Genomic DNA, 23,563 nt, shown 5'->3' on the forward strand with positions numbered 1-23,563 from the left:
AGTCTACGGACTTATGTGGCTGTGGTTTGGATAAAGGTGCTTCCCTACTACTTTTCTTCAAAGAATCCAGCCAGTTGACTCGGAATCGGCTGTGGTTTGTTGACTATAGCTACTCGAATAGTACGGCTGGAAATTTTTTCAGATGGATCAACCTCGTTTTGCTAGGGTTTCTCGACTGTTTAAGTAAAAGATAGCGGCAGAGACAGATATTTCATGCATATTCCCTGCAATATCTTATCAGATTTTTCAGTCGATCACGTACGATACCTGTATTGATTCGAGACCCTTTTTGCCTCTTACATCGGGAATTTCATTTTTCCTTTTTTTTGGAGTCGCAAATTTAAAAATAGTGGTTTAACTCGAACTTCTATTTTCATTTGGACTTGGATTTTTATTTCATTAGATTTGAAATTTATTTATTTGGAACTATAAGTCCCTCACATCATCAACATGGATGAACTCAGACAGGCTAATGGAGACTCTGGTTCTTTGGACGGTCTTCGTGCCACTCTTCTAAATTTAGACGGCAAGACTCCTCTCGCCAACAGATTCAGAGCTCTTTTCCATCTCAAGTCTTTGGGATCTGAAGGTAACAAGCAAGCTATAGACATTATTGCCGAGGGATTCAAAGACCCTTCAGAGCTGCTCAAGCACGAGTTGGCCTATGTCCTTGGTCAGACTAAACAACTACATGCTATCAACCCTCTTGTCGAGACTCTCAAGAACCGGGAGCAACAAGCCATGGTCCGTCACGAAGCTGCTGAAGCGCTAGGTGCTATTGGAGACGACTCAGTTCTCAGCATCCTTGAAGACTATTACAAGAACGATCCCCTCGAGGTGATTCGTCAGACCTGTGAGCTGGCTATTGAGCGTATCAAATGGGAGCACTCACAAGCCAAGAACACCGAGGACCTTGAAACCAGTGCTTTCTCGTCCATCGACCCTGCTCCGCCATTGCCCAAAGACCAACAACAGGTTGCCAAACTACGAGCCCTTCTCAACAACCAAGAAGAACCTCTTTTCCAGAGATACCGTGCCATGTTCAGACTGCGTGATATCGGTACTTTAGAAGCTGTTGAGGCCCTAGCATCAGGTTTTGACGACTCGTCAGCCCTCTTCCGTCACGAGATCGCTTACGTCTTCGGACAATTGTGTGATCCTGCCAGTGTTCCTGCTCTTATCAAAGTGCTCAACAACGAGAAAGAGGAGTCTATGGTGCGCCACGAGGCTGCTGAGGCCCTTGGATCCATTGCTACCGACGAAGTTCTGCCCGTGCTGTCCAAGTTCGCCAAAGACAACGAGACCGTAGTACGCCAGTCGGCCGAGGTCGCTCTCGACATGTACGAGTTCGAGAACTCGGACCAGGTCGACTACACCCTCATCCCCACCCAGTAATTTAATTTATATTTTCTCTTCTTCTTTCCTACTGGGGGGTCTTCTGCCTCCGGCGGCTGGGGCTCTGCCCCAGATCCCGTGGCTCCTCTCGCTGCGCTCGAGTCGTTACCACGGGCACTATCTCCTCAAAATTCTAGGGGTCGGATCATAATCGAACAGCAGGGGATCCACGCGAAACGACTCGAGCGCAGCGAGAGGAGCCACGGGGTCTGGGGCAGAGCCCCAGCCGCCGGAGGCGCACACCCCCGAAAAGTGAACAGGTCGTAAACAATAAATAGAATATACACAGCGGAACGACCGCTAGTTGTTGGTACGGAACTTGTATCCACACTTGGGACACGTGTAGAAGACCGTGGCACCTTCGTCGGCACTACGAAGTTGTAGTGTGTGGTACTGCATCTCGTCGTGGCCACACTGGGGACACTTCTCTTTGATGGTGGCTCCTTCGTCGACGTCGTCTTTTTTGAGAATGGTTTTAACCACCGATTGCTTGGACTTCAGGGTCGACGGGAATGCATCTTCAGACGATCGCGTGACTACTGTCAGGTTCTCGAAATCTGGGGCTGTTAGCGACGGTTCGTGGTGGGGAGAGCGGTCTGCCTCCGGCGGCTGGGGCTCCGCCCCAGACCCCGTGGCTCCTCTCGCTACGCTCGAGTCGGGACATCTACGTCCCCAGACTAGTTAGGTGACGGTGGAGAGAGGATGTTGGTGTGATTTGAGCAGGTCGGGGGCTGGGGATACATACCTTTAGAGGGATAAGACTGGCCACATTGGCGGCACTCGAGGTTTTTGCTTCGGTCAACAATACTGTCGAGCAGGTTTCCGCAGTCGACACAGAATATCAGACTTCCAACTACAGACATGGTAATCAATGCAAGTGTCCAGGTGGAAATATGGGCCAGGACCGATAATGGCTTGGTGTATTTTGTATGGGATTACAGTTGATCTTGAATAGGATCACCAGAAAATATATTTTTCACGTTGATCTGCACCTCTTCCTCGACCCTGTGAATATCTGTGGGTTTATCTGCTCCCAAACTGAAGCGCCTCGAACGCCGCTAACGCCGCACTATCTACGCACGGCGAGCGAGTGGAATTTCACTCTCATCGCGGGTACAGCATTTTCTTCTACGCGGTTCTCATGTTGATGATTTGATCTGTACAAGCTTATCAAGACTAGTCACATACAGAGCAAAAATGGCACAACAAATGGCAATGCCCGACCTGTCGAATGCCATTGTGGCACAGGACGAGATGGGCCGTCCCTTTATCATCGTTAGAGAGTAAGTACGGGTTGTTGGCTGCTGAGCCAGGGGTAGCTCAGTTCTACGGGACTTGTGATTTGAGTTGTGTAATCCATGAACAGATAACTAACAAAATTATAGTCAGGGAAAGAAACAAAGGTAAGAATTCATTGGTGGGCTGGGTTTTTTTGCTATTGGTAGCTGAATGGTCAGTCCAGATACTGTGGTTGTTGGAATGAGAGCGGCTTGGGTCGTGGACAGATAGATTGGTCTTGGCCTGGTTTTACGGTTTGACTATGTATTATTGTGTGATTAGACAGTCAGAAGACAAAAAAAAGTCATTGCGGTTTCAAATTTGAACCTCGTTCGTTATGGTTAGAAGTGGATATATTCTAGTTTAGATTTGAAACTCCATCATTCGAATATACAGAGCTATTAAAAGGGTCAAGAGTGACATAGGAGTAATCAACGGTGATTAAGAGTAATATGGCGACCAAAGTGTTTGAGAGTGATTAAGAGTGAATAAGAGTGAATAAGAGTGATTAAAAATGAGGTAGATCAAATCGATACTAACATATTAACAGAACTCACGGAATTGAGGCTACCAAGTCACACATTTTAGCTGCTCGGACAGTCGGTAATATCGTCAAGACATCGTTGGGACCAAGAGGTTTGGATAAGATCCTGATTTCGCCAGATGGTGATATCACTGTTACTAATGATGGTGCTACTATTCTTGGTCAAATGCAATTGGATAACCAGATTGCCAAACTGCTGGTTGAGTTGTCCAAGAGTCAGGACGAGGAGATTGGTGATGGTACTACTGGTGTAGTGGTTATCGCTTCTGCTTTGTTAGAACAAGCTTTGGAACTCATTGACAAGGGTATTCACCCCATCCGTATTGCTGATGGTTTCGACGAGGCTTGTAAACTTGCAGTTGCTCATTTAGATAAGATTGCTGACGTTGTTCCTGTCAGCACAGAGGATAAAACTAATCTGTTAAAGGCTGCTAGAACCAGTTTGGGCAGTAAGATCGTTTCTAAAGCACATGAGACTTTTGCACAGATTGCTGTTGATGCGGTGTTATCAGTGGCTGATATGGAGAGAAGAGATGTTGATTTCGAGTTAATCAAGGTCGATGGTAAGCAAGGTGGATCCTTGGCTGATACTTACCTTGTCCATGGAGTTATTCTTGATAAAGACATGTCGCATCCTCAGATGCCTCACGAGATTAAAGATGTTAAATTGGCTATTTTGACTTGTCCATTCGAGCCTCCTAAGCCCAAGACCAAGCATAAGCTCGACATCTCCACTGTGGAGGAGTTCCGGAAACTACAGACATACGAACAAGATAAATTCAAGGAGATGATTGAATACGTTAAAGATTCCGGTGCTAACCTTGTTATCTGTCAATGGGGTTTTGACGACGAGGCCAACCACTTGTTGTTACAAAACGAACTTCCTGCTGTTAGATGGGTTGGAGGTCCTGAGATCGAGCTTATTGCTATGGCCACCCAAGGAAGAATTGTTCCTCGTTTCGAAGATTTGACCAATTCTAAACTAGGATCGGCTGGATTGGTGCGCCAACTCGAGTTTGGTACTACTCGTGACCGTATGCTGGTTATTGAGCAATGTGCCAATGCCAAGGCTGTCACTGTTCTTGTCAGAGGAAGTAATCAAATGATTATTGACGAGGCCAAGAGAGCTTTACACGATGCTTTGTGTGTTGTTCGTAACTTGGTCACTGATAACAGAGTCGTTTACGGTGGAGGCGCTGCCGAGATCGCATGTTCAGTGGCAGTGGCCGAGGCTGCTGACCGCCGAACCGGTATCGACCAATATGCATTCCGAGCATTCGCAACTGCTTTAGATGCTATTCCTATGGCTCTGGCAGAGAACTCGGGTATGTCTCCTATCGAGTCACTGGCCACTGTCAAGTCGCGCCAGATCAACGAGTCCAACGCCAGACTCGGTATTGACTGTCTGGGCACCGGCACCAACGACATGCGGGAAAACTTCGTCATCGATCCCCTCAACGGAAAGAGACAGCAACTGCTGTTAGCGACCCAGCTCACTCGTATGATCCTCAAAATTAACGACGTTATTGTCAGCGGCACCGACGAATACTAGATTTTTATGTGTATAAAAAATATTATTACCCTTCATTTTGGCGGTGGGGGTCTGCCTCCGGCGGCTGGGGCTGCGCCCCAGACCCCGTTGCTCCTGCTTCGCAGGAGTTTTTGAGGGGTAAGTGAGTCAAGAGGAGGGATGCGACCCAGACCCTAAATATATCGCTTACAGGGGACCCGATGTCCGACTCGAGCGCAGCGAGAGGAGCAACCAGGGTCTGGGGCGGAGCCCCAGCTGCCGGAGGCAGACCCCCCAGTGAGTGGGCTTCTTAACCCGTCATGGGGTGGTATTTTGAGAGTTGGATGGCGCGGGTCTGGCAGAAACACAGCTTCAGGTACCTCTGCAGAAAAATACTGCACTAGTATGTTTATTGCAGCCGTGGATTGGTTGTGAATCTGTTAGACCCTCTAAAACAGGATTGTACGTCCACTTTCTACGATTTTTAAGCGAAAATTCCAGGCAAAATTCCGTCGCTAAAAAATGCCAAAAATGTGAAGATGGCGCTCTGGAAGACCCAGCGAACCGTTTTTCCAACAAGTGTTCCACGTGGCCTAATTGGCAAGGCGTCTGACTACGAATCAGGAGATTGCAGGTTCAAGCCCTGTCGTGGAAGATAATTCAGGTTCGAAACCTGGCATCACTTTTTTGCTTTTCTATCAGCTTTTTTTTTTTTAGCTACCATTATTATTCTTTTCTTCCTTGTTCCTTGATCTTTCAAACCATCTGTTATACTACAGAAACACTAAATACTGCCCTTCTTGTTTTAGTCGGGATAGAAAATGTACATAAAATACATATGAAACACCATCAACACATCAGCCTACCGTCATATGCTGTTCAAATATATATCGTATCTGCTACGTTTCAGATATAAAAGAAAAGAGCAAAAAATAAATAACAATATATGAAGGAGGAGCGTGATATAAGTGACCATGATCCTGAACACGAAATTAATAGTCCAGAAAAACCAGCCAGTTCATGCCATTTCGTACAGTAGCATATTATAAAAGAAACAGTCTCGAGACACTCAGTAGTGACCTGCATACTGCATCTGCAGCATGAAATATAGCTAACTTACTTTAATTATAGAGTGCTAGCTGTTATAAATGCAGCCGTATATCCCCCCTTAAAATGCAACGCGTCTAAACACATCAGCGAATTTCAGACTCCAAAACAAATATTGGACATTGGACATTCGACAGCTGGCAAGCACAAGCATCCATTTTATTCCCCCTTTGAAAAAACAGGTCCTACCCGGACGTATTCCGCACAATAAACCACACCCACATTACACATACACAAACCACGACTCGAAATGGCGGCCATTGGAATCCCCAACCTGCCCAACCAGCGGTAAGTGCAATTCCACACCCACGGGTCCAATTCCCGAAACTCGCAACCAAATCATCCAGGACGGCCATTTCCTGACCCACCCGACTCGAGCCTCTCAAAACTCCACTGGCCATACCCCACACCCGACTCGAGCGTAGCGAGAGGAGCCACGGGGTCTGGGGCGGAGCCCCAGCCGCCGGAGGCACGAGTCGGGGCCGGGAGTATTGCCTCCGGCGGCTGGGGCTCTGCCCCAGACCCCGTGGTGCTCGCTTCGCGAGCAGTTTTGACTAACAGAGGTTTAGGTATAAGATTGTGGCAAGGAGAGGAGCCACTTTTACGATAATGTTGGCAGGTGAGAGCGGACTTGGTAAGACGACGTTCGTGAACACGCTCTTTTCAACAACTGTTAAGGGATATAATGACGACAGCTCGCGTCATAAGAAACCAATTCAAAAGACAGTGGAGATTTCAGTGACTAAAGCCGAGCTGGAAGAGAAGGGGTTTAAGGTGCGGTTGAATATCGTCGATACCCCTGGATTCGGCGACAATGTCAATAACCGAGATGCCTGGCAACCTTTGGTCGAGTTCATTGATGACCAACACGAGTCATATATGCGTCAGGAACAACAACCTAATCGTAAAGACAAGGTGGACATGCGAGTTCACGCCTGTGTGTACTTTATTAGACCCACTGGTCATGGCTTGAAACCACTTGATATTGAGACTATTCGTAAACTATCGACGCGAGTCAACGTGATTCCTGTCATTGCTAAAGCAGACACTCTTTCTAAAGAAGAAATTAGTGCATTCAAAGACAGAATCAGACAGACATTGCATGCTCAGAACATCCAAGTCTACAGACCCGCTACTGAAGAGGAGCTCGGACCCAGTTCACAGGGCCCGGCTGGCGGACTTAATGGATCTGGAGCTAATGGAGCAGCCAGTGCCAATTCGCTGGCTCATGCTATTTATGACAGCATGCCATATTCAGTGATTGCATCCGAGAAGGACATTGTTGTTGGCGACGGCAAGCCTGTCAAGGGTCGTCAGTACTTGTGGGGAGTGGCCGAGGTCGAGAACGACGAGCATTGTGATTTCAATAAACTGCGTAACCTGCTTATCAGAACACACATGCTAGATCTGGTTCTGTCGACCGAGGAGCTGCACTATGAAGCATACCGTAGCCAGCAGATGGAGACCCGTCAATTTGGCGAGGGCCGTACCCACCGTCTTGTGAATCCCAAGTATAAGGAAGAAGAAGACGCACTTCGCAAGTCGTTCAGTGAACAAGTCAAGGCTGCCGAGGCCCGATTCCGCACCTGGGAAGCCACACTTATCCGCAAGAGAGACGAGCTTAACAAAGATCTCGAGGACACCCACAGCCAGATCCGGGCTCTCGAGGCCGAGTACGAGCAACTCGCCCGCCAAAAGCGATAACCGCCTTCAATCTCCCCTTCCCCTGCACGATTTCGTTTTTTCTGTTTCTACGAGGTATCTAAATTTATATATGACTATCTACTGACCAGGGTGTGCACTGCCTCCGGCGGCTGGGGCTTCGCCCCAGACCCCGTGACTCCTGCTTCACAGGAGATTGCTGGGACCTGAAACGACTTCACGAGGTGTGGCCTCCGGCGGCTGGGGCTCCGCCCCAGACCCCGTAGCTCCTGCTTCGCAGGAGACTGCTAGGACCGTTGAGAACGACTCGAGCCAAACGAAGTAACAATGAGAATAACTTTCAATGACTTTCAAGATATCAGTGAGACTCGGTCATAAGCATAATAAAATCGTGAAATGAATATATAATTATATTGTTCAGTTAAATAGTATATTGGAGAGCCAGACTGGAAGATGTTTTTTTTCAATATAAGTATCCTTTAACATCTACTGAAACTTGTCTACTTCTTTTTCAATTCCTACATCTACCTCCTTCTCCTCTGTTTGTCTCACTTATTCACATGATTACATTCCATCTAGAATAGAGCAAATATTTCTGCTGATTTGATAGCAGGAAAGACTCGAGGTTCGCAGGAGACTGCTGGCACCGTGGAGGAAACGACTCGAGCGGAGCGAGAGGAGCAGCCAGGGTCTGGGGCGGAGCCCCAGCCGCCGGAGGCAGACTCCCAGGAAGAAGATCAAGAGAGAGAATAAATATATTAAATGCAAAAGGGAGTTAGTTGATGAGCCACTCGTCGTAGTAGACGCATTCTTCGGCGTTGACAGGGCCGTCGCGGCCACAGTGGTCGACCACAGGACAGCGGCCGCAGGGCGACTCGGTGAAGCCGTCGAGAGCGTCGTCGAGTTCGTCCCCCTCGAACCCGCCGCCAAATGCAACCACACTTTGCCAGGTGGCTTTATAACTGAAGCCCGCATCGCGGCGTTCGAGCCTGTCGTCGTACACGAGCACTTCACAAAGAGCTCGAATATCAGATACACCCAACTCGACATTGGTGATGCCACTATCAGTGACAAATTTATGGATCTGCGTCACTGAAGGGTATCCTTTATAACTGGCAGGGTATGTAGCCTGCTGAGGACCCTGTTTATCGGCGAAATTGTCCTGTTCAAAAGCACGAGGAAACGTCAGCGACACTACGTATCTCCAGGTGATATTCAGCAGGTTTTCAATAAACTCAGAATCGAGTTCTGAATCTGTGAACCATGGACCACCAGTTACCTCGACCGACGGCTGCAGTGATGCCAACATGTATATTTTTCTGGTGGGATATTTGACCGATTTGATTGCTTTAATATACCGCTGGTTCTCGAGACTCTTCAAACATCGCAATACTATACTCTGATGGAGATTGGTTCTCATTTTAATGGTCTTGGTCCAGATACCCTCCCGGCCAGCTGTCTCGATATACGAGTATACCATGGCCTCGTCGCTGGTCATATTCTTGACTTTCTGAGCATCTTCCACAGACACTGCCTGGAAACACAAACCTTGACTGTCCTGAGCCAGTTTGATCATCTGGTGGTTCACCAGCGTCTGGATATGTTCCATGAGCACCTTATTATTAGGGATTTTCGTGACTTCCAGCAGCTCTGTCTGGGTGAACAGGCTGCCGGGGGTCTTGATCGTAATCATAGTGCGATGAAGCTCAAAGGCCTCATCGGCCAGCCCCTCTATCGGCGACACAGACGACATTTCTCCTCGTTCCTCACACCTCTGTCTCGTCCTACAAACTTCCCATCTCCAGCATCGCTCTTTTGCTTCCTGAAAAAATCTCAGCCGTGCCATGGTAGGGGACCTCAGGGGGTGGCTCGCTGCCTCCGGCGGCTGGGGCTGCGCCCCAGACCCCCCGGCTCCTCTCGCTTCGCTCGAGTCGGTTTCGTCGGGGGTGGCGGCTGTCTTCTACGGAGCAGGAGCTACGGAGGCTGGGGCGGAGCCCCAGCCGCCGGAGGCATAGTCTCCCTGCATATGCAGGGACCACCGAGAAACTGGGTCTCAGAAACCGCAGTTTCGCTCGATTCTTTTAATTCATTTATCAAAGGTCACGGATATCTCCTGCGAAGCAGGAGCCAGGGGGTCTGGGGCACAGCCCCAGCCGCCGGAGGCACCACCCGTTCGTGTGCATATGCAGGGCCAGGACCCTGCATCAATTCTCCTGCGAAGCAGGAGCCACGGGGACTGGGGCGAAGCCCAGCCGCCGGAGGCAGGTGGAGAAGAGGAGGTTGTTCTATTAGCTTGTATTAAGTACGTCTATCAGCTTGTCTATATGCAAATCCGGAAGGAGAATGTGGTTGTTTGAGATTTTGTGGTTTATATGAGTTTACTCTTCTTCCGAGAGGAGCTTCTCGGCGTCGAGGGCGGCCATACAGCCGGAGCCGGCAGAGGTGATGGCTTGTCTGTATCTCTTGTCTTGGACGTCACCGGCAGCGAAGAGACCCTTGACAGAGGTCAGCGAGGTGCCGGGAACGGTCTTGACGTATCCGTCTTCGTCGGTCTCGACTTGGCCCTTGACGATGGCAGTAGCAGGGACGTGGCCAATGGCGTAGAAAAGACCGTTGGCTTCGATGTCTTTGGTCTCACCAGTAACAACGTTCTTGGTGGTGAGGTGGGTCAACAGCTTACCACTGCCCTTGGCCTCGACAGAAACTGTGTTGTAAAGAATCTCGACCTTGGGGTGAGAAGCCAGTCTCTTGGCCATGACAGCAGATGCACGCAAATGGTCCTTACGGACCAGAACAGTGACCTTGGATCCGTACTTGGTGAGGAAAAGAGCCTCTTCAGCAGCAGAGTCACCTCCACCAATAACAACTAAAGGCTTATTTCTGAAAATAGGAACAGCTCCATCACATACAGCACAGGCAGAGATACCTTGTTGCCAGTAAGTCTCCTCACCAGGCAAGTGCAGACGCTTAGCAGAAGCTCCAGTAGCAAGAATAATAGCATCAGCAGTATGGGGCTCGGCATCTTCGTTGTATTCGGTCCAGAACTTGAAAGGACGTTCAGACAAGTCAAGTTTAGCAACGGTTTCAGTAATGATTTCAGTACCGAAACGTTCAGACTGTTTTCTCATGTTCTCCATGAGTTCAGTACCACCAATGCCACTGGGGAAACCAGGGAAGTTCTCGATATCAGTAGTAGTGGTCAGTTGGCCACCAGCAGCAACACCGTTGGCAAGCATACCTTCATATAAAACAGGTTTCATTTCAGCACGAGCAAGATACACGGCAGCAGTGTGGGCAGCAGGGCCCGAGCCGATAATTACAACACGGTTATGGGTCATATTGGACGATGTGGTTGAAAATGGTTTTTGTTGTTGAAGTTTTTGTTCGTTTAGTGATAAAGGAACAATAGATGCTAGAACAAGACGATTTGAATTCAGCAATCGCAGTGGCAGACGTGAAAAAAACACCTTGGACGAGTTTGAAGAGAGAATCTTGATGGCTGTGAAGAACAAGAACCGAGTTAATTAGCTGGATGATTTAAATTGTACTTGTACTTATTGACTTCTTAGTACTTGTACTATTAAATAGTTATTGTTATTTGTTGTGGATGTTGTGGATGTTATACACTTTTACGAGTTGTAGAAGATGATGACGGAGAAAGTTTGTTGCGATATGCCTGTCTTTATATAATAATAAAATGACTAGTAGTAATCATTCACACACGATCTGAACGCTAATGCATCTGTCAGAAACTTTGTCAGGCTGCTTGCCGCGCCTGTGTATGATTAGGTAACTGAAGCGCGGAGCACGGCTATATGGCTGTTGTGATTGCCGAGCCCGCCAACCTACCGCCAGCCTGCCAGACACCCAGACCGGTTTGGGCCTAACGAGCCCGATGTGTCAGGCGGCCGAACCTGCAAGCCCGGGTGCATGAGATCCCCGTCACCTCCCCTGCTCGGATATCTCTGCCGTCGGACGCGCTACTAAACTGGCTCTAGCCCCTCTTACTTAACCGTCCTTAGAAATAAAAAATATCCGTGCTGGTAATGCGGCCGCTGCGGTATTACTCCGGTGCAGGGGGGGTTGCCTCCGGCGGCTGGGGCTCTACCCCAGACCCCGTGGCTCCTCTCGCTCCGCTCGAGGAGAGGTTGGCAGAACTGAATTATATTCTTGTATGACAGTTTTCAGCTTTATTTGCGAATTATTTTCAAGTTCAGATCCCTCTGGATCTCCTCTGAGTCCCTCTGGGCCCCCTGCCTTTTGCAGCTCTGGACCCCTAGGACGGCCCCTCCTGCCGCGTCCTGGCTGATCTCGAACCCCGCCAGAACCACTACTCTGGCTAGACCGTTTTCCAGGTGGGGCCTTGGATTCAAGCCAATCTTCCGCCATTCCCTGCATGAGCTGTAGTTTAATTGATAACCCGCTCCATGCTCCTGATAAGCGTCAACGCTCTTATTACATTATCATTTTAAGTATCGTATCCTATCATGTACCATGTACCATGTACCATATACTATATCATGTTGCTATAACATAGCATTTACCATACTATGGACTAGAGCACGTAACAATAAAGTCAGTGTACTAAAATAGGTTCTATAGAGTGATCTATTTAATGTAACATGCTAACATGCCTTACTGTACTATACCTTGTAAGGATGACTCCATGTATCATGTATTAGATCTCATTTTCAAATGAGACGCAAAAATTGATTTATCTCTCCTGCTAGTACACAGCCGACTTACAAACTCTTTTTTCTATACTCTACAATTCGGTACTATTTTTATTCAATACTGTACAAGTGTGTACGGTTCTGTAGGAATATGTATAAATCTGTAAACAATTACCGCTATACAATAATAGTTCTACCTTACAAGTGCTGCGCTTGTTTGTAATCAATTGCTATTCCCAACGATTGTAGCTTGATTGCCGTGTGATTGTCGTTGTTGTCCTGCTTCTTTATCATTCTTTTGTTCCGTCTTTTCCCCTGTTTCCCCATATCCAGTTTCAGTCCCTGCTTTTTCTTTCAGCTCTAGACCCCGCCCGAAATAACGCTGACTACTCACGCAGCAAGCGGGTTAATGCTTCGATGCACATCTGCCATGCCCAAGTCGTTCTAGGCCAAATTAGCTAATCTTGAAAACGGTCCAGACCCCGCCTGATGCATATTTGGTTCCGGTCCTTACCCTGTCGGCCGATAGATCTGCCAAGAGACATGTTCCAGACCCTTTTTTTTATTTTCTAATAACGACAAGTCCGCACAACGGCGTTTTGTGGTCCCGGACCATAGACTGACATCTCCGGTATGCTCTCTTTCTCCGAGATAGCCTTTGTTTCATTGAAACCAGCGACCCCTTTCATCCAGATCTCTTTATTTCCTTTGTCTACTTGTATTCAGAGCCTTCTGGTCTATAATTATCACCACAGTCCGGTCGCCCGAACGGTTCTCTTATCTAAATCATTGAGGGGTCAAAGCAATATAGCCGACCATCAACAGTCTGGCACATGCCAGTGTCGCACATTTATAATCTCGACTCTACTCCCCCTCACACACTCCGTTCTGGACCCTGCTCACCCCTCCACCCGGTATGCGGCTGTACCAATCTGATAAGATCAGATCCCATCTCCCGATTAGGATACCCCTCTGAGGATTCTCCGAGCTGGCGGGTAGTCTCGGGGGACGGTTCTGCCTCCGGCGGCTGGGGCTCCGCCCCAGACCCCGTAGCTCCTCTCGCTGCGCTCGAGGAGTTTCGTGTGGTCCCTGGCAGGAGAGGCGGGGCGGGTTTTGTGGTTTTTTGGCCGAGTTTAGCGGTTTTCTTTCACATGCAATATCGTACTCTACTATAGATTGGCCGGTGAACAGCTGTCGGTACCGCTGTGAGGCGTGCGATTGAGCCTCGTCTGATGTGACTCCACTGTCACCGAGGAACTGTTCACTTTTCGATTTCACTTTTAGCAGTTCGCAATTTCTCATGCTCCTAACTTGTCATGTTCTTAACTTCTCAGGTTCGTAAGTTGTTCGGTTGACAGTTTGAGGTTGACAGCTTCTCATGTTGTCAGTTTTTGGAGGTTGACTGCTTCTCATGTTCGTAAGTTCACAGTTTGGCAGCTTCTGAGAGCAAGCCAGGAACCCCCTCGCAACGACTCGAGCGCAGCGAGAGGAGCAGCGGGGTCTGGGGCGGAGCCCCAGCCGCCGGAGGCACCACCCACGACCCGTAAGAACCCCGGTCAGGACATGACGAATTGTTTTACAGGAGGACAGCTCATGAAGTGGGGATTGAGCAGGATGCAGAGGAGGAAGTACTCGAGGCGGCGACGGCGTTCTTCGAGAAATGACTCGCGGAACTTGGCAATGATACTTTTGGGCGGCAGTTCGGGGATCTCGGTGCTGTATTCGGGAAAATTGTTGATGAGCTGTCTACGGAGAGCATCGAACTCGCTGTACCGACGACAGCATTTGATCTCTCCGCCAGCTATGGTCTCAATACGAATGAGCCAGGCCACGTATCCACCAGTCCTGGTTTTCCCCTGGATCACATCATAGCCCGTAATATACACGTTCTTGGCCCAAGCGTACGACGAGCTCTCGTCGTCCTGCTCGTCTATCAGCAAAATAGGCTCTGGAGGCACACTGGTCAGCTTCGGAGCTGGATTGTCATCGGCCATATCTAAACCTGTTAGTACGGGGATGGGGGGAGTGCCTCCGGCGGCTGGGGCGCTGCCCCAGACCCCGTGGCTCCTGCTTCGCAGGAGATGGCTGGGATCGTGGACGGACCGACTCGAGCGGAGCGAGAGGAGCAGCGGGGTCTGGGGCAGCGCCCCAGCCGCCGGAGGCATCTGGGGACACAAATAAAGCCCATTGAGGGTCGTGGGACGGGATCACGTACCTGTAGAGAGTAGCAGAAGCCGTTTTCATGACAAATTGCTCGTAATTTGGGGGAGTAGGACTCGGATAGCAAGCCGGTGATGTTGAAACGGCAAGCTTGATCTTGGATCGGCGCCATTATTGTGCATGAAAAACATGCTTGTAAAGGAGACTAGGTTACCCGGCCGCTGAGATGGTGAAGAGATGCAAAGGGCTGAATGGGATGTGAAGATCAGGTCTGCTTCGTGAGATTAGAATCCCGACGTGATTGAATTTTGTCAGAAAAACAAGTTGGTGGTATTTGGTGTTTGGTCTTTTTTAAGGGCGTGTTTAGAAGAGTTTCATAGGGAAACAGACAACTGCTCAGAAGAGAGATTCCAGACATGCTTAGATCACTTGGCAGACTGAGGAGGACGCCGGCTGGATCCAGTGGCGGTGGGTTCGGACTTAACAGTGGCATTAGCAGTAGCAGCAGAATCAACTGGTCAGTGGCTGCTAGTTCAGGATCCAGATTCAGACTGTTCAGTAGTAGAAATTCAGTTTGTTTTGCGGAAAATAAAGAACCAAAGAAATCCAAGCCGGGTCAGTCGAAACCGCCTCTGTTTGAATTTTATATTGATACGAGGAAGAAAGCAGGTGACGCTAAGGAAAATAAGCAACAGAAACCTGGCGGAGGTGGTCCTGGAAAGCCAGAATGGAGAAGTGTTGCCATTGCAGTGGGAGGTGCACTTATTACATCGGTAGTTGTATTCAATCTGTTTGGCTCGGCTTTGGCTGGCAAGAACATGTCATGGGAAGAATTCCGGGCTGAATATCTTGATCGCGGTTTGGTAACAAGAATGTATCTTGTAAACAAGTCGAAAGCCCGTGCTGTACTAAGTACAGGTGAGGTTGTCAATTTTACAGTTGGAAGTGCTGATATCTTTGATCGTAAATTAGACGCTGCTCAAGACGAACTAGGAATTTCGCTCGACGAGAGAATCCCCGTATCATATGTTCATGAGACAAATTATACAAATGCATTACTGGCAGTTCTTCCTACAGTCATTCTTATTGGTGGTATTTACTACTTGACCAAGAAATCGCTTGCTGGCAGTGGTGCTGGTGGAGGTATTTTCAATGTGGGTAAAAGCACTGCCAAGAGATTCAACCAAGAAAGCGATGTCAAAGTCAAGTTTTCAGATGTTGCCGGTGCTGACGAGGCTAAAGAGGAGATTATGGAGTTTGTCAGTTTCTTAAAAGAGCCTGCCAAGTATGAGAAGTTAGGAGCCAAGATCCCTCGAGGTGCCGTGTTGTCTGGTCCTCCTGGTACTGGTAAGACTCTTCTTGCCAAAGCTACAGCTGGTGAGGCAGGTGTACCATTTTTCTCGGTGTCGGGATCTGAATTTGTTGAAATGTTTGTTGGAGTTGGTGCTAGTCGAGTGCGTGATCTATTTGCTACTGCTCGGAAAGAGGCTCCCAGTATTGTATTTATAGACGAGATTGATGCTATTGGACGAGCTCGTAGTCAAGGAGGGTCTTTTGGGGGTGGTCATGATGAAAGAGAAGCTACTCTTAACCAGATTTTGGTTGAAATGGACGGGTTTGCTTCTGACGACCATGTAGTTGTACTTGCTGGTACTAACCGACCCGACATTCTTGACAAAGCTTTATTAAGACCAGGTCGATTCGACCGTCATGTAGTGGTTGACCGACCTGACGTTTCGGGAAGAAAAAACATCTATCTTGTTTATTTGAAAAAAGTCAAGACAACACTTGATTTGGATGTTCTTGCCGGCCGACTGGCTGCACTTACCCCCGGGTTTGCTGGTGCCGATATTGCCAACTGTGTGAATGAAGCAGCACTTATTGCTGCTCGTAAAGATAAGCATCAGATTGATCTGGTCGATTTTGAGCAGGCTATTGAGCGCATTTCACATGGTCTTGAGAAGAAATCGAAGATCTTGTCGCCTGAAGAGCGTCGGTCGATTGCGTACCACGAAGCAGGCCATGCTATTTGTGGCTGGTTCTTGGAGCACACCGATCCGTTTTTGAAAGTGACGATTGTTCCACGAGGCCAAGCTCTTGGATATGCCAAGTACCTTCCTAACGACGTTCCTCTGCCCAATAACCTCGAACTTTCGGACCGGATGGTCATGGCGCTGGGAGGCCGGGTATCAGAAGAGCTGCATTTTGAGTCGACCTCGTCTGGCGCGTCGTCAGATTTCCAAAAAGTGACGGAAATCGCCACTAACATGGTCATGACCTGGGGCATGTCGAACAAGATCGGCTGGCTCAACTTCGAGCAAGACGGCGAGTACTATACCAAACCGTTTTCCGACCATACAGCCAAAGTCATTGACGAAGAGGTCCGTCGCATCGTCAACGAAGCATACGAGCGCTGTAGAGCGCTGTTGCAGTCGAGGAAGAAGGAAATCGGGCTCATTGCCGAAGAGCTGCTCGAAAAAGAAGTCCTCAACCGCGAAGACATGATCCGTCTTCTCGGCAAACGGCCCTTCGAAGACTCCAACGCCGAAATGAAATACCTCGACGACGACCCCACCATCGCCCCGAGGGCCATTTAACCTGTACATAATACACAATCTGCTGTTTATTGGAGGGTGCTGCCTCCGGCGGCTGGGGCTCCGCCCCAGACCCTGGTTGCTCCTCTCGCTCCGCTCGAGTCGTTTTTCCCCAGGGAAGGAGCGGTCAATTGCCCCGAAAACAGCCCCAGGGACTCAAATGTCGCCCGCCGAGCTCCTCACCGCCACGCGGCCACACCCCTGACGCCCCGACTCGAGCGTAGCGAGAGGAGCAGCGGGGTCTGGGGCGGAGCCCCAGCCGCCGGAGGCACACCCCCTGAATCCCCCCTGATCGACAGTGAATGCGCCGATGTCGGCAACGGGTGAAGCCGTAGGAGTCTGCCGGAGTGCCCCGTCGTGATGGTTGCGCCATAGGAGCGTGTGCCTCGGCAAGGGTGGGTGGTCGTTTTTCAGGGAAAAAAGCGGTCGGTCATTAGTGGACTGATTTTTGTGGGCCTGGGGAGTGCAATTGAGACCCGGGTTGGTCGGTGGAGGTATCGGGTCGCTGGGAGGAGAGACGGGTTGAAACTGGCGGAGGTGGGTGTGGATGATACCGGCTGAAATGGAGGTGGTGGTCCCTAACCCGAGGTGAAAAATGACCCCACATGGGAGGCATCGCTGAGGCCGTGTGCAGCGGCTAATGGGTAAATCGACCGAGGACCCAGTTGGCCCGGGGTGTTTTTGGTAGTGCTTTGAAACATGTGATTTTTATTTTGTCCCATGAACTGCACTTTTGACCCGATTCAATTTGTCCGAAAATCCGGAATAATTGGCCATCTGGTGGGGTGGATACGGGGTAGATACTGCCACCGCTAACAGAAGCAGGGTGTATTAGTACCCCTCCATAGGGCCCCACTCGCGGCTGTAAGTGGACTCCACAGTGTGCGTTGGAGGTGCATATATTTACTCATAGCATCGTAGAAGAACGGGAGCTATTGGCGAGCGTGTTAACCCTACCCCGCCTCAATGTATATAAGTCCTTAAGTACCCCTCAATTTTTCACGGCAGGCTTTTTGATCAAGTACCAAATTGCACCAAGGGCTGGTTAGGGAATTGGAATTTTTTCTTCATATCAATTGAACGAATTAGTATAAAAAAAATGTTGTCACGCTCTGCTCTTAGAACCACGTCTCGTTTCTCGGTCAAGCGCCAAACTCTGGCTTTGGCCGCTGCTCGTCAGTCCACTTGGGCTCATGTCCAACAAGGTCCTCCAGACGCCATTCTCGGTATCACTGAGGCTTTTAAGAAGGATTCTTTTGACCAAAAGATCAATCTCGGTGTTGGTGCTTACCGTGATGATAAGGGAAAACCATATGTTCTGCCGTCTGTTCGTGCTGCTGAAAAGGCCATTGTCGACAAGAACCTTGATAAAGAATACGCCGGTATCACTGGTGTGCCAGCTTTCACAGCCGCTGCCGCTGAATTGGCTTATGGTGAGTCGTCTGCTCCTCTTTTGGAGAACAGAATCGCCATTTCTCAAACCATTTCTGGTACTGGTGCTTTAAGACTTGGTGCTGCTTTCTTGGAGAGATTCTTGCCTAGCAAGGAGATTTATCTTCCTAGTCCATCATGGGCCAACCATGCTGCTGTTTTCAAAGACGCTGGTATGACTCCTAAACAATACAAGTACTACAACAAGGAGACCATTTCTCTTGATTTTGACGGATTGGTATCTGATCTTGAATCCATTCCTCAAGGAAGTGCTGTTCTTCTTCACGCCTGTGCTCACAACCCTACTGGAGTTGACCCTACTCCTGAACAATGGAGAAAGCTTTCTGAGATCTTCAAGGCCAGAAAATTGTTCCCTTTCTTCGACATGGCTTATCAAGGATTTGCTTCTGGTGATATTGCCAAGGACGCTTATGCTGTTCGTTACTTTGTCGAGCAAGGTCATCAAGTGGCTCTTTGCCAATCTTTCGCCAAGAACATGGGTCTTTACGGTGAACGTGTTGGTGCATTCTCTCTTGTGACCGAGTCTCCCGAAGAAAAGGCCCGTGTTGACTCACAACTCAAGATCCTCATCCGACCCATCTACTCCAACCCTCCTATCCACGGAGCCAGAATCGCTGCCGAGATTCTCACCAACTCGGCTCTCAAGGCCCAATGGCTTCAAGAAGTCAAGGATATGGCCGACCGTATGATCTCCATGCGTCACCTTCTCAAGAAACACCTCGAAGAGCTCGGTTCCAAGAAGGACTGGTCCCACGTCACCTCGCAAATCGGCATGTTCTGCTACACCGGTCTCTCTGGCGAGCAAGTCGACCGTCTTGCTAAGGAATTCTCCGTCTATGGTACCCGCGACGGCCGTATCTCCATTTCCGGAATCACCTCTGGCAACGTCAAGCGTCTCGCCGAGGCCATCCACGAGGTCTCTAAATAAACCCCAGGACCCGGTTCCTAATAGATTACGATTCACGAATTTTGGGGGTGGGGTGCTGCCTCCGGCGGCTGGGGCGCTGCCCCAGACCCCGTGGCTCCTGCTTCGCAGGAGAAACTCCGGGATCCCAGCACAACCGACTCGAGCGAAGCGAGAGGAGCAGCGGGGTCTGGGGCGGAGCCCCAGCCGCCGGAGGCATTTGTCTCCAGGGGTAATTGGTTCGCCAGAACGGGGTCCACCCTAACCGCAATCAAGGCGTGCTGACATGCGGATGTCGCCCGCTTAAGAGGACACCCTTGCCCCAGAGAAAATTAGGTGATTTGAGCATGGCCGGTTGTCAGCAGCGAGTCTCTGATTGATCTAAGCTGGGTAGTATTATTCGGTTGCTTGTTGCGAATTAGACTTGTGGTTCGCGCTGAATTGAGAAGGTGTGGTTGATTGTGTTTGAGTTGCCATTCGCCGTTCTCGTATTTTTACTAAAAAATTGCATTTGGTTTCCCCCCGGCATCTGATTTGTTAGTTTCGTCCTCAGTACTTACCGGTTCATCTTCCGTTTCCAGGAGTCGGTTTTTTTTTTTGCATTGAGCATAGCATATTTTTGATCTGGGTTATGCTCTCGAGATTCGTAAGACCTACAGGGTCTGCTTTGAGAGCTGCTAGTTCCCTGGCCTGTCCAGTCAGCGCCAATGCTTTCCATGTCCTGTCATCAGCCTCTGGCGATGCTGTGTTGACTTGTAACAAACCCAAAAGAAGAAGCAATAGTAGCAGCAGCAAAGCTCTAGGTAAAAAGAATGGTTCTGATAACTCGGGTTCCAGCACAAACTCGAAAGACAGCGCAAAAGCTACTGACTCGGAGTCCGCTTCGGACTTGTCCAGCACCTCCAGTTCGTCATTCCCCTTCTCGAATCTGTCAGAAAAACAGTTTCAACAATGGGCAGATGAAATCCGCGAGTCGGAGCTTCCTGTGCAGGCCTTTTTTGCCAGACACCGTCCTTTACTAGTTATGGATACTGCTGATGTAAACGCTAGTCGCCAGTTTGCAGACGAGTCTCGTTATGTACCTGTCTGGAGTCCACGAACCAACTTGTTCGAGGTTCAACAATCCAATGGCGGTCACTATGGCGAGAATAGTGGTGTTAGTGGAGTTTCGTCGCTAATTCCAATGAAGGTTGCTAAACAATTGGGTCCTTTTAATATTGAGCATGTCGACGATCCATTAACTCGTTCATTATCTGGCATGACTTTAAATTCCCAAGGAATGCCCAATAATAAGCGTAATAATACGCCTAATATGGTCACTGGTTGTACCGTCCTCAATTTAAAAGATGGTGATAAGCACAGCCCGGAAACTACTACTGTCATTTTCGCCCGTACTACTAACGACGAGTCACCTCTGCAGACGGTGATTTCTTTCCTTAATAACAATGCTCCCGAATCATATGCCACAACTGAGATTTCCAGTTCGTCGCTAGCCAATTTCGGACTTACTGGTGGCATGCTTGACATCACTGATGCCGACGTCACCACCGACATCAGCGCTACCTCGGTCAAGAGAAAGAGGAAGCTGAAAATGAACAGACACAAATACAAGAAGAGAATAAAGGCCCAACGGAGTCTGAAAAAGCGTCTTGGCAAATAATCGTGCTGGCCTGTCAGCATCCTTGTATATAATAACACACTATTACACACTATTGTCGTCGAATGTGGGCGGATTCAAGTGTCGCCGGAGGTTGGGCGAAGCTCAAACCCGACAGCTCCTTTTGCTTATTTTGCCAGAGGCTTTTGGATATTGTGGACAGTACTAAACAGAAATAATTTTCCTGTTATTGGAGGCATGTGAACCGACGGAACTTAGGCCGTGAATGATGCTGATTCTCTCTTTCATGTCAAGTTTTATTCTCTTTCCTACTCAATCCACAGGAAGGGCGCTGCCTCCGGCGGCTGGGGCTCAGCCCCAGACCCCATGGCTCCTCTCGCTTCGCTCGAGTCGTTGCGTTGACGGTGGTTGACAAGTCCAGTTGAAACCTCCAATTCAAGCTTACCTAATCTATTAGTCACAAATTCAACTCGACTGAACCACGATATATTTCTTTCTTCTGCTGCAAAGAGGAAGTAAAATTGACAACAAAGACTGTATACTTTTTCGACTCTTCTATCTCAAATTCAAATGTCGAGATAAGATAAACAATGGCCTGGCGTTCGTCACAACCATACGTACTCTGACAGCTAGATTGTCCTGTACAAAATTATTATTAAACGTATTCGACCCATTTCTTTATACCTTTTATCAAAATCTTGTTTCAAACACAAGACTCAAAAAGATGACCTAGTGGAAGCTATCTCAGCTACGAATGGATAAACCCATCTTCACATCACCCCTGAATATCTGCACCTGCATATATAATATGCAAGCAGATATCAGCAGCCGTATGATGTTTCAGGCGTGGTAGGTTACATCAACTGTGTGTATGACTTGAAATCTGAGTATAATCAGACAACTCGAGCTGAACAAAGGAGGTTTAAAATCCACAATTAATAACTCGCCTGAATTGTCAAGTGGCTGAGATCTTAGAGGGCAATTGCTAGCTGGAAAAGAAGCCAAGCAACCGCTTCCTGCCACCTCATTCACGGCGAGACGCGACTGTCTACTCAAGCCCCTGAGTCCTGCTCTCTATTAACTCCTACAGCTATTGACAACTGACACTTCATTACCAACTGACGTCGTCAATGATAGCCTTTGATTTGTAAAGTGGCAACTGCTGGCAATTAATTGATCTTGCAATTTTTGGTATCATCGCGGCTATTATTCATCTTACATTATTGTGAATAGCATCATATCTGTCTTAATCTCGCAGGCCATTTGATTGGTAAACAAAAATGTCTGCCAGCACATCACCTTCGATGAGAATGCCAGCAGCATTCAGAGCTTTAGCTTTGAGTAGCTCTCCTCAGCAATCAGGTCTCGAGTCTCAAGAACCAAGTGGTAATGGATCCAATGGGCTGCTTAAAAGGGGTGATAAGCTCAATAATGATGACCCGTTGTCACCCAACTTGAACCAAAAGCCCACTTCTATTTCTAATGAAATTATTTCCAATTCAGACTTGGCTGATGCTGATGGAGCTGAAAATAGCACTGTGGATGGTGAGGACGATGAGCTAACTGCTCCGTCTACTCCTCGAACCACTGTCGATTATGATTTGTCCACTAAATCGCTCTCAACACCAATAGCCCCACCTCTGAGACATACATTTTCGTCACCGTCTCTTACAGTGGCCAATGGAACGTCTCCATCGTCTACACGCAAAGTACCAACATCGAACAAAGATGACAATCACGATAGTTCTGCCAATATTGAACTTGCCGATGATGAGCCTGCAGGTGTGTCAGATAGTATTAAAAATGAAAGCGCCAATGGAACAGCTGATACGAATGCTAATATCAGACTCGATAACAATTCTAATGACAATACCAACACCGAGCATAATTTGACTTCTCAAGCTCAGGATAGTGACACGCATGCATTCATCACTACAGAGCCAGGGTCTCTCATGGACGAGAAGTATCTCTTATCTGAGCGTGACAGGTATGGATTCAAGAAGACAATGGGCTTCAAATCAGTGGAAGAATACAATGCCTGGTGGAAAAAATACCGGCTACATCTGATTCGCCGTAAGAAAAAATGGGATAAGCTCATCGGCGATAATGGTGGATATCTCCCACCTTCGGAAACTGACGGTGGTGTTCCGGTTCCCAGCAGGTTTCCTTCCCGATCTGATACGGGTAAGTGTTATGGAGTCTGAGCACTCCTGGTAGACTGTTTTCATTTGATATTCCATAGAGTGGTTCCATAGGTGGTCCAAAGATACGGCCCGACGTCCCTGAATGTCAGTGGTCTCTAAGCAGTCAAAAATACTAACATTTTATAGTGAAGCGCTATGTGCGAAAAGGTATCCCCTATGAGTGGAGGGGACATGCTTGGTTTCATTATGCCAAGGGCGAAGAGTTATTGAGGGCAAATACTGGTTTGTACGACAAGCTATGTCGCGATACTAAAAATTTAAAGAACAACGATACCGAGTTTATCGAGCGCGATTTGCATAGAACATTACCCGAGAACATATATTTTCGGGCAGATAGCGATAAGAATCTGAGTCATGATCAGAGAGAGGAGACACCACATATCCAGTCTCTTCGACGAGTTTTGACGGCATTTTCTGTCTATCATCCAAAGATTGGCTATTGTCAGAGTTTGAATTTCATTG

At 48.5% G+C, this 23,563-nt stretch overlaps 10 protein-coding genes and 1 non-coding gene across 11 annotated transcripts; 8 read left to right on the forward strand and 3 right to left on the reverse strand.

The window, feature by feature from the left end:
- Positions 1-450: 450 nt before the first annotated feature.
- Positions 451-1,395, forward strand: LIA1 (Lia1p; the record flags this gene model as incomplete). Its single annotated transcript, XM_018882448.1, has 1 exon — positions 451-1,395. The coding sequence occupies one exon, from the start codon at positions 451-453 to the stop codon at positions 1,393-1,395; it is 945 nt and encodes a 314-aa protein (XP_018736823.1).
- Positions 1,396-3,383: 1,988 nt separating this feature from the next.
- On the forward strand, positions 3,384-4,769 carry CCT5 (Cct5p; the record flags this gene model as incomplete). The annotated part of the gene is made up of 1 exon (XM_018882449.1): positions 3,384-4,769. The coding sequence occupies one exon, from the start codon at positions 3,384-3,386 to the stop codon at positions 4,767-4,769; it is 1,386 nt and encodes a 461-aa protein (XP_018736824.1).
- On the reverse strand, positions 4,400-4,663 carry AWJ20_5317 (T-complex protein 1 epsilon subunit; the record flags this gene model as incomplete). Its single annotated transcript, XM_018882450.1, has 1 exon — positions 4,400-4,663. The coding sequence occupies one exon, from the start codon at positions 4,661-4,663 to the stop codon at positions 4,400-4,402; it is 264 nt and encodes an 87-aa protein (XP_018736825.1).
- A 540-nt stretch (positions 4,770-5,309) lies between the features above and the next one.
- On the forward strand, positions 5,310-5,382 carry AWJ20_5318 (the record flags this gene model as incomplete). Its single annotated transcript has 1 exon — positions 5,310-5,382. It is a non-coding gene; the product is annotated as a tRNA-Arg (tRNA).
- A 1,061-nt stretch (positions 5,383-6,443) lies between these two features.
- Positions 6,444-7,538, forward strand: CDC12 (septin CDC12; the record flags this gene model as incomplete). Its single annotated transcript, XM_018882451.1, has 1 exon — positions 6,444-7,538. One exon carries the CDS (start codon positions 6,444-6,446, stop codon positions 7,536-7,538), a length of 1,095 nt encoding a protein of 364 aa, XP_018736826.1.
- A 733-nt stretch (positions 7,539-8,271) lies between these two features.
- RPC34 (Rpc34p) lies at positions 8,272-9,072 on the reverse strand (the record flags this gene model as incomplete). Its single annotated transcript, XM_018882453.1, has 1 exon — positions 8,272-9,072. One exon carries the CDS (start codon positions 9,070-9,072, stop codon positions 8,272-8,274), a length of 801 nt encoding a protein of 266 aa, XP_018736827.1.
- An 802-nt stretch (positions 9,073-9,874) lies between these two features.
- TRR1 (thioredoxin-disulfide reductase TRR1) lies at positions 9,875-10,834 on the reverse strand (the record flags this gene model as incomplete). Its single annotated transcript, XM_018882454.1, has 1 exon — positions 9,875-10,834. The coding sequence occupies one exon, from the start codon at positions 10,832-10,834 to the stop codon at positions 9,875-9,877; it is 960 nt and encodes a 319-aa protein (XP_018736828.1).
- Positions 10,835-14,745: 3,911 nt separating this feature from the next.
- On the forward strand, positions 14,746-16,926 carry YTA12 (m-AAA protease subunit YTA12; the record flags this gene model as incomplete). Its single annotated transcript, XM_018882455.1, has 1 exon — positions 14,746-16,926. One exon carries the CDS (start codon positions 14,746-14,748, stop codon positions 16,924-16,926), a length of 2,181 nt encoding a protein of 726 aa, XP_018736829.1.
- A 1,096-nt stretch (positions 16,927-18,022) lies between these two features.
- Positions 18,023-19,303, forward strand: AAT2 (aspartate transaminase AAT2; the record flags this gene model as incomplete). Its single annotated transcript, XM_018882456.1, has 1 exon — positions 18,023-19,303. The coding sequence occupies one exon, from the start codon at positions 18,023-18,025 to the stop codon at positions 19,301-19,303; it is 1,281 nt and encodes a 426-aa protein (XP_018736830.1).
- A 607-nt stretch (positions 19,304-19,910) lies between these two features.
- Positions 19,911-20,939, forward strand: cox24 (mitochondrial mRNA processing protein Cox24 (predicted); the record flags this gene model as incomplete). The annotated part of the gene is made up of 1 exon (XM_018882457.1): positions 19,911-20,939. One exon carries the CDS (start codon positions 19,911-19,913, stop codon positions 20,937-20,939), a length of 1,029 nt encoding a protein of 342 aa, XP_018736831.1.
- Positions 20,940-22,177: 1,238 nt separating this feature from the next.
- On the forward strand, positions 22,178-23,101 carry AWJ20_5325 (GTPase-activating protein, putative; the record flags this gene model as incomplete). The annotated part of the gene is made up of 1 exon (XM_018882458.1): positions 22,178-23,101. The coding sequence occupies one exon, from the start codon at positions 22,178-22,180 to the stop codon at positions 23,099-23,101; it is 924 nt and encodes a 307-aa protein (XP_018736832.1).
- Positions 23,102-23,563: the final 462 nt, after the last annotated feature.

This window comes from Sugiyamaella lignohabitans, chromosome D, assembly GCF_001640025.1.
Source record: "Sugiyamaella lignohabitans strain CBS 10342 chromosome D, complete sequence".
In the NCBI taxonomy this organism is placed as follows: Eukaryota; Fungi; Ascomycota; class Dipodascomycetes; order Dipodascales; family Trichomonascaceae; genus Sugiyamaella; species Sugiyamaella lignohabitans.